Source organism: Lupinus angustifolius, chromosome LG18, assembly GCF_001865875.1.
Source record: "Lupinus angustifolius cultivar Tanjil chromosome LG18, LupAngTanjil_v1.0, whole genome shotgun sequence".
Classification (NCBI taxonomy): Eukaryota; Viridiplantae; Streptophyta; class Magnoliopsida; order Fabales; family Fabaceae; genus Lupinus; species Lupinus angustifolius.
Genome location: NC_032026.1, coordinates 12216231 through 12226632, shown reverse-complemented (window position 1 = coordinate 12226632; position 10402 = coordinate 12216231). Strand labels below are relative to the sequence as shown.

Sequence of the window (10402 nt, the reverse complement as noted above, 5' to 3'; positions counted from 1 at the left end):
CAACAAATCCTCTTAACATGCAGTAGTAAGTGTTTAATCTATTAAAAACTAAAGACATTTAATACTTCATTCTTTAGGTAAACAAGGAGTCGACTAAGAGTATAAAATTATTCTTAAAAGCAAGGTGGGGTTGAGTATCAGTCAGTGGATCCATTGATGCAATACAAGGCCCTCCAATTATCAAAAGTCAATTAAAATTGAAAAGGTCGTCCACTTCCTTAAAGAGTAATTTTAAAAAGTCTATTTTAAATCTTAGTTATCAATTTTAAAGAAATTTAATAATTTGAATTAATAAGTAGATCTTAATCATTATATTTTCTTAAAATAATATTAAAATATGGTAAAAATTGTAAACTTATTATTGAAGTAAGTAAATCACTTATTTATATATATATATATATAAATACATATATAGTGATACAACATTTCAGCCAGGTAAATTGGCATTATTCTAAGACTGGTCAAGGTTAAGCAATAAGCTGAAGTACGTACAAGGACAACATACAAGTGTCAGATTCAATTATACATGTAACTTGGGTACAGCTTTAGAGGCATATAACAAAAAAGAGAATAAAATATATCATCATATAACAAAAAAAGTTATGTACTACTGTTATTAAATTTATGAAATGTATTTTATTTAATTATTTTTATAAAAATATTTTTAAAGTTAAACAAAATGATATATGTATTATATTTTTATTAGGTGTAGGAGATAAATTATGTCATTGTATAAAAAAAATGTTTTATTCTCTAATAGAAATATTAAGATTATTAAATTTGTCTAAGTAAGTGTAAAAAATTCAAGAAAAGGTTATCAAGTGGGTTAAGGTTGAAATTGCTAGATAAATCAAATATTTTCTTTTATCAACTTTCATTTAACATATACTATTTTCTTTTTTTCTACATTATTTAGGTGTTTTGTTTTTTTAGTATTACTAAAAATATCATTCATTTTATGGTAATCAACTAATCTTTTTTCGGATCTGTAACTATTACTTCTAATAAATGTTGTTCATAGGAATCAAACTTTAACATTTTTTTTTTTATGATGGGGAACCATATTATGATCTTAATATTGAAAATTTTATAATTGCAAGGCAGGCAAAGGTCTAAATCATGTCTACATACCTACGAGGATATAGACCTATGTATATCTATTATCCTCTATACCACTAGTGAGAGCTTGGTGATGGGGCACCACCATTTACTTCAATAAGTTTAAATGCTGCAACTTTTGATGATATTAAATTAAAAACTAAGAAGCATTTGGATAATGAGTAGATGATACCACTTCTTAGTTCTCAATCACCAACTATATAAAGCAATGGTCAGAAACTAACTTCTCCACTACCTTTCTGCATAACCCTTTGGAAATCCTCCAAAACCAATCTACCAAGTTCTGATCATTTGGTAGAGTCATGAAGCTCTTTTGGCAAAAATCCATCTATGGTTCTTGATTCTTGAAGAAGCATGAATTAACATTGTGAAAGGGTCCTCACCATTCACACTACTCCACTTCCAACAGTTTGTTTGGGCTATAGCTATTGGTTTCTGTATTATTCTCTCTGAGTAGCAGAAGCATATAAGCATTCTCCATTGGAGCAAAGGCTTTCTTTGGCTACAGCTAGGGCAAGCCGGCAAGTCACAAAAAGGCATGGACTTCATTATGGGTCCTTATGGCTCTAATTTATGGCTCTAATCTCTATATATTATCTATGTATCCTACTTTCATAGTTCTTCTTGTAGAAGTAGAATGTAATAAATAACAAAGGGCTTCCTTTGAGAAGTTACTAACTTCAATTTGCACCAGCTGATTGGAATATGTTTCTCTCTGCAGTTTTTGCAGATGAGAAGGTGGGTAATTCTGATCATTCTTGTCCCTTATTTTCCTGTGTCTGTGTTCTTTTTCAATTAGTGTATGCTGCTTTGTATTATGAGTTATGAACAATATATCTATTAGTAATATGTGATTTCCTTAAAGTTTAAATTATATTCTGTTGAACTTGATTAGGAAAGCTTCAGAGCCCACATTCCAAGGTTATTGAAGTCAATAATGATCTTAACCCCGGGCTTCTCTCTCTTGTTACTGTTAAATTTACTAGCATTACAACCATTTATCATACAAGTAAAAAACATTACAGACAATACGATAATAACTTAAGTAATAATTAACAAGACATAAACTATATATAAAAGAAACTAACAAGACATAAGATCTTAACCCCGGGCTTCTCTCTCTTGTAGATGTTAAATTCAAATAAAAGAAACTAACTAAATCGTAATTAACCAATCTTTTACCATCTTAATCTTCTACAAGGGTGACATTATCTAAAGCCCTAAAAATCTGAGACTGTAGAAACAATTTGGAAGCTTCCTCGTCTATCAAAGGCATACTATACTTAAGACTTTCATAGTAAACGTCTGTGTATAAAATGAGTCAAAATTCTCTCGGGTACGAGAAATGATTGGTTTTAAAGGTAAAAATGTCTCCTCACTACAATAAGGGAATACAAATGTCATTATATACAATTTTTTTTGTTATTTCATAGTACCCTCCTCCCAATTAATAGGTAGGAGTTTCATTCAAGTGGGGTGCATGTGAAGGAATCCACATTATGCAGATAAAATGAGGAAGGTTAGGAGAGACAAAGGAGGAAGGTTAGGAGAGACAAAGGTGAATGAAGAATATGTCGAATAAATGGAGTTAAGAGGGAGTTTGAGAGAGATCACCTGTCTCCTTTCATGTTTCGATTCTTTTCCGTACAATAAAAAAAATGTCACTTAGAGACACATGGATATAATGATTTTAGGGGAGAGGATCCATTCATGAGGAGTTGAGTGTTTTGAAAGGGTCAAAATAATTTGGAGAAAATAATTCAAACCGGGTATAATATTTAATTTAAAATAAATGATTATTAATTATGGATTATAAATCATATTTATGCTACTTAATAAAGTGAAAACACAAAATAATCACCTCACCATGGTGTAATTTGTACTTCCATATTTTATTATCATTATTTTATTATTTTGAAAGTGTATTTAAAAAGTTGAATATTACACTAATCGAATAAATTTCACTACAAATTATAAATATTTAACACAAAATACTATATTTATTATTTATAATATACAAACTACATGTCACAAACGATATGAAAGCGGGTTGACAGGCACACCAGTGACTATCAACATGCTAATAATGATAATGTAAATATATATATATATATATATTTTATTATTATTATCGAGGTAGTGGCAAGATCAATGTTGATTACGTCACGTCATATTTAGATACAAGTGTATTTATGTTTTTTGATGTTATTATTTATGACGAAATTTTAATTTGAATTAAATTGTTAATGTGTTGGCAAAACTTTATTGATTGTCTCCACATATACATGTCTCTACACAAGTATTTCTCTACTAATAAATCACATGGCACATATAACAAGACTTCTTTTGTGATGTGGGTTGATACCAAAGGTATAAAATTTGGAGTGATTTTTACTACATTTCTTTTTATTTTACATCATACCTTTCTTTTCTTATTAATAAAACTTCAAAACTACCCTTTTCCTCTCTCTAAATAGTAAACATTGTTACTGTTAAATTGAAACATGGTTCCGTTTCTTTTTCCCTTCACCATTCATTTATTGATGATTAATAATGTTTTTGTTATCTGAAAATGAGTTTGGGGACATATTTTGTTAATACGTTAATTATTCGTATGCAATTCCAGATAATGTATTTGTTCATCCCGAAAAGCTTTTTCAGACATATACTTAATGTGTAATACATTAACTATTGACTAGGAAATACATTTTCGAACACATCTTTTATTCACCCGAAAAAGCTTTTCCAACATATACTTATTGTTTTACCGTGTTAATTATTTATTTGGAAACGTTTTTCTAAGGTGCAATTTTTTTAATTTGGAAAAATACGTTTGCTTGGTGACTTAGACTTTAATATTAGGTATGTTTATTAATAATATTTTTCACTATTTTCATCCACATTTTTTTTGGTAATGCATTTCCATACATATAGGTAGATGCATTTATGAACATCATTACCCAAAATAATAAATATTTAATTTTTTTTTAATTTATACAATGTATTTTATTGGTCTTGGACACCATATCTTTGTCCGAAGATTCAGAACAAAGATCTATGTCCTCCCAAAAAATTCATGTATCAATGTCCATAGCCAATAAAATACTAACCAGTAATATAAAAATATTAATTTATAATTTTTCTTTTTAATTAAGTGTTACTTTCTAATTAAATTGGGACACAAAATGACACTAAGCTATTTCCATTTAAAGATTCGCTGGGAAAACCAGAACTCGGTTGGCTACATGGATTGCTTGGCCACCAAGACACACCAAGAACAGATTTGATGCAACATACAATTTTCTATCATTGATTCAAAAAATTCTAAAGCTACTAAATCAACATTCCAAACAGAGAAGATACTTATACATGACTTTTCCCTTTTCTTTTTACAGATGAATACAAACATTACATAACTATTGACACCAAATGACAATGTCATTCTTTTAACCATTTAAACTAGACCTTTTAAACAAGGACCAATAGTGGAAAACCAAGATGAAAGTCACCTAGGGCCAGAAAGCTCCATAGCTTCTATTATGAGTGAAGATTCCTCTATATAATCTGAGTATCTTTGAGGAGGGTTTTCACAAGACCGGAACCTCGGCGTTTCAACCCTCTGCGAGGCCTCCCATCTCTCGGCTAAGCCATCCCCTTCCAACATCTTTAATACTTCCGACATCTTTGGTCGGTGTGAAGGATTAAATTGTGTACATAAGAGTGCAACTTGAACCATTTCTTCCAACTCGGCCATGACGAAGTCGCCCTTTAGATCTTTATCTGCCATTTGACTCAATCTTCCATCCTGGTGGAGCTTCTTAACCTGAAAGATATTTGATTCACATTAAACAAAATAATGGTGATTCAAGAGAAAGAGTAGGTTATCTTTTAGGCTCAAGTAATGAAAGAGTTTACTTTCATAAGTTTCTTTGATAACTTATTCAATAAGCTCCTTTGGAATAAGATAAAAAGAGTTTATGGTCATAAGCTTGTTGAAATAAGCTAGAAAGAGATTAGAAGAAGGTCATAAATTATGTTCATAAGCTTATAAATATTAGTTGTTCTTATAAGTTTTATATGCTAGCTAAAGGAGAAAAGAGATAGAGAGAGAAGAGAAAGAGAGTACCCAATCAAGCATTACACCTTTCTGGTTTGCTGCTCGTCCAAAATCTAGAGCCTTGTGACCTGTGATCAGCTCAAGCAGCAAGATTCCGAAGCCAAATACATCAGTCTTTTCTGATGATTGGCCTGTGGATAGGTACTCTGGAGCAATGTGCCCTACGGTACCACGCACAGCAGTGGTCACATGGGAATCTCTGTGGTCCAGTAGCTTCGCTAAACCAAAGTCACCAACAACTGCTTCAAAGTCTTCATCTAGCAATATGTTTGCTGCTTTGACATCACGGTGAATAATTTTAGGGTCACATTGCTCATGCAAATAAACTAACCCTCTTGCTGTACCTAAGGCTATTCTCTTCCGCCTTGTCCAATCTAAAGCTGGCTGGCCGTGAATATGATCTAATATATAAATCCAAAACCAAAAGCCAAACTTAGGCACATTTTCATATGATCTTGACTCGATTAGAGTATAATTATCAATTTAAATCATAAGAAGCTTCAGAAAATGGTTTGCCTAGCAAACAAAACAAGATGGCAGTAAGTGAGAGCACGGAAGAAAGACACTTCCATAGAAGACAGGCATATGTCTGTAAATGATTGTGACTGAATAGTTCTTCGCATCAAAACTTCCCCCATAACAAGCCCGAAATACCTTATTTTTTAATCCTTTCATCTAGTGTAAATAATTTTTGTGAATATTCCATGCTAGTATATGAATGTAGGAAGTGAAAAAAAGTGTCTTCCTTGATGTGGCAAATGCACACCATCACACTACATACATGGTCATCTAACTATGGTGCTTGTTGACACAACGAAGTTGGAGCGGTAATACAACAGGCACTTGTAATTTTATAAAATAAAAGAAGGTGGATGCAGTTCATTTAGTTCCTTGGCTTCAATACTTGTAGATAAATAACACAGTATAATTAACATGGACGTACAAGATAAACCAGTACTTATAATGATAAGTCCAATGAGCTAACCTTTTAATCTAGAGGCTACACTGCCATTAGACATATATGGATAAACAAGGAGTCTTTCATTCTGAGTACTGCAAAACCCACAAAGCCTCAGAAGATTCCGGTGAACAGCCAAACTTATTGTCTCGACTTCTGTCTGAAATTGGATCTCACCACCAGCTGCATTATAGTCCTTCAACCTTTTAACAGCCACAATGGACCCATCACTCAAGGATGCCTTGTAAACTATTCCAAAGCCACCTCTTCCTAGAATGTTCTTTGAGTTGAAATGGTCTGTTGCAGTTCGAAGCTCTTTGAATGAAAACCTTTTCAAATGACCAAGGCGCACCTCTGGGTCATATTGCTCTGCCAAATTACAATTTTTTTAATGAAAATGCATCGAATAGATCCCCCAAAAAATACAATCACACAAATATACTCCAGTATCAGATAAGTGTAAGGCAAACATCAAATAAAGTGGTTTGGGAGATGAGGACTCTGAAATGCATGATATGAAAACCCATTAATGTGGTATGTAGTGAATGAAAATTCATAACCATATGCTGTGTTCAACTATAAAATACACGATATGTCAATGCAAACCACTCATCCTCCTTTACAGAAGATGATTCATGTGATAAGAATTTGTCAAGTGTGGCAATTTCAACTCATATTTCACTTGCTATAATACTAATTACAAGTTAATTTTGTGAACTAGGATGACCACCACCAAGATTTGAGTTCCTTGGGAGAACAAATCCTCTATGATTGCGTGCTCCCAACATTGCAGGGTGACCATCGGATTCTTTACAAACTTCGCCAGAAAGTTTACTAGTAGTCTTAAAGATATAAGGAAAAAGAAGTATAAAGGGATATCAGGTTAAGATTATAAATGACTAACCATTAACATCGAAAAATATCTGCTGGTTGTGTCTATACCGCAACCAAAAAAGAAACGCAACAATAACCACAACAACAAAAGCAGCACCAAAGCTTGCACCAAAAGCAACTGCTACATGATGGCTTTTTTTACCAGAGTCTGGTTGGTCTACACAACCAAAATTACCAAATCCAAGCATGTCATAAAATTGTTAGAAATAAGTAACTTTTAAATAGAGTACAAAAAAAGAAGTCTTTAACACCTCTTAGTGTGTCTGGTGGGAAGGAAAGTGGCTCTGGTAAAACAGTAGAACAATTGTTTTCTTTTGGGCCACAAATCAATGGGTTACCCACAATTCTGGAAATAAATAATTAAGCAAGAAATTAGACACACCACTTTGTTGTCAACTGGAATATAATACTCAAGGCAACATGAAACACAAAGTGAGCTTACTTTAATGTTCTTGCTGGTATTCTTGGCAAGGAGCCACTCAGATTATTGTAAGAGAGGTCCCTGCATATTTTCAATTCATAATAGTTAATATACCATTTGATATAGAGAAATCAAAGCTTTAAATCTACTCTTGAGGTTTTTAGCTATAAAAGAAAAGGAATGAGGTCAAAAAAATGGAAAACAATGGGCCTATAAGGTAATAAAGACCTACACAAGGGTTAGACCTTCAATGTTGCTAAGAGACTGAGGGCAGGTTCCTGTAAAGCTGTTATTATTCAACCGCCTAGCATGGACAAGTGACAATTTAAAGGGATGAGAAACACAGTTTCATAATTGATCAGCATGGAAGAAAGTATCAAACACAATCTCAGTAACCGTTAACATCTGTAAGCTATAAATGCTTTGGTAACTTACAAATAATTCAGGTTCTTGAGGCCTCCAAAAGAACTCGGTATCTCACCACTAAACGCATTATTGGATAGATCAAGTGTCTGAAGCTTTTCCAAGCTTCCTATGGCAGCAGGAATATGACCAGAAATGTCATTATTCTGAAGCAACCTGCATAATTGTGGAATTATTTAAGCATCAACGAAGTCGGCTTTACTTTGTCTGCTTATTTGGGAAGCATAAAAAATGACAATCATTCGGGAGCATGCATGGGTCTGAAGAGCAAATTTGAAACAAGGATGGAGCCAACCAATAGAAGCGGCATACTAATGCCAAAACCCATATATAAAGAACCATAACAAAAATTAGCATTGACTTACACAGATTGTAAGTTAGTAAGGTTTCCAATCCAAGGAGATAGTTTACCAGACAAGTTCTGACTAGGCAATCCCCTGATAAAGAACAAAAAAACAGTCAAGTGAAAATCAAACTAGCTGAAGTTATTTGGTTAATTTTCTGATCAAGATATCTTGAAACTTGTTTGCCACTTCATAACAATACTTAAAATCTAATCAACTTACAATGCAGAAACATAGCCATCAGGAGTACAAGTAATCATCCTCCAGCTACATGGATCAACAGAATTAATATCCCAATTCTCCAGGACATTGTGTGGATCAATCAAGTCAGTCTTTATGCCCATCAGAGCTACAACTGTTCAAGTGAGAAACGGAAGAGGGTAAGAACTTCCTTCAGAAAATTCTCTCATTTTTCAAGCATAAAAATAATGATAAAAAAACCTTGGGAATGAGTGTAAAGGGAATGGAATCAGTAATATTAAGCTATCTACCACTATGTTGTAGATCATTAGATAGTACTTAGGTTCTCCAGGAAAACCAAAAGGAAGTAACAACTAACAAGTCACAACAACTACCAAACCCATTATGCTCACTTAGGTGCCGTAAGATATATATCATTTTGAAGTCTTTCTCTTCACAAATTTACCAAAGATATAACAAGAAAATTAAAATTAACCTTCATAGTTTATGCCAGAAGGAGAAAGAGCAGCAGAAGACACCTCCATCAGCACCAGAAGAAGCAAACACAGTAGCCATAAAACCAAACTAGTAAGTTCCATACTCTGCTCTCAATTCAGCAACTCTACGTTCCTTATAGAATTAGTAATAGCTAGTGCCCAAAGCCACCATGATTAACAATTGGACTCGACATTTTCACAAAGAAAGGTCAAGTCTGTATCAACTGATCCAAACAAGCGACAATCTTTGGAATCAGATTCCCACTTTCACAAAAACAGCGACTTTTCTTAAGACCCAATTCAATGAACACTAAACAAGCACACCCCAGATGCCAAAATTGCTTCTTTTCCACCACAGAACCAAGTTGGTAATGGAGAATTTGAATCCAACAGAGAAATGAGCAGTGTATGAGCACAAAAGAACAAAGCACTAAAAAGAGCAAAACTTTAATGAGAACAAACAGAGCTTGTAGCCTGAAATTCTGAGATCCTTGAGATCTGTGAGCATTGGTGTAAGGTTTGGACAATTCCCACTAATTCATGTGAGTTTTGTCTTTGGTTTCTAGCATTTCTCGGTTGATTCCACTACCATTATCTTCTTCTTACTTTTCCATTGCAGAGAATAAAAAGGAGCTTACGAGTATGAAACACAATTACAAGTTACAACCAAAGAACCAAACAAAGGACAAAACAAAAAGCCAAAGTGGACCAAATATAGATGCATAACCAGTAACCAATTTTCTTTACTTTTCTTCAAAAAAGCAGCTCTAATAATTGTCAAAAGGTTTTCTTTAAATAAAATAACATCACTTTTATGGATTTTAAGGGTACATGTCACTTTTATAATCCAAAACAGTGGTTTAGATTTTAATAGTGATAATAATATTGAGGATCTATGTAAACTTACTTCATATATTATAAATTTATTATTGAATTAAGTGAATTTCCTTCTATTTTATAATAACCTACCTGGATAATTAATTTTAGTCATAATAAAACTTACACTTTATCTTTTATGAGTTTACTTTTAGAGAGGAATGAAAGAGAAATAAAATTTTAAAGTTATTTTATAAGTATATTTTATGTCTCTATAGTTTTTTTGTTTTTTTCATTCCCCTCCAAAACTTAACTCACAAGAGAAAATTAGTAGACTAAATTACACTTTTGTTTCAGAGTAATATATTTATATTATTGATTAGATGTCAGGCTCAAAATATTAATATATAAAAAGAGATAAACTGAACTTATTTTAAAAATGTGTAAATATAAAATGGTTATTTTAAATTGCACATATATATTAATATTGTGTGTATTGTTGGAATAAAAAGTTGAGAGATTGATTGGTTGAAGTGAAGGTATGTGTGGTATTGATGAGAGAGAAGAATGGGAATGGGATGTGTAAGAATAATATAATGCAAAAAATATAAAAAAGGTTGCAGGTAAGTTTTT

At 32.5% G+C, this 10402-nt stretch overlaps 1 protein-coding gene across 2 annotated transcripts; it reads right to left on the bottom strand.

Moving 5' to 3' along the window:
- Positions 4402-9678, bottom strand: LOC109333150 (protein NSP-INTERACTING KINASE 3-like). Of its 2 annotated transcripts, XM_019568469.1 has the most exons (12): positions 8953-9678; positions 8499-8631; positions 8298-8369; positions 7945-8088; positions 7742-7813; positions 7531-7590; positions 7340-7434; positions 7099-7245; positions 6222-6584; positions 5246-5637; positions 4627-4942; positions 4402-4563 (listed from the first exon to the last, which is right to left on the bottom strand). In XM_019568469.1, coding segments are annotated over exons 1-12 (1899 nt in total). In that variant the 5' UTR covers positions 9056-9678; the 3' UTR covers positions 4402-4561. The 2 variants fall into 2 exon arrangements, with proteins under 2 accessions (XP_019424014.1, XP_019424015.1); XM_019568470.1 differs by having other exon boundaries at positions 4404-4942; positions 6222-6563; positions 8953-9674.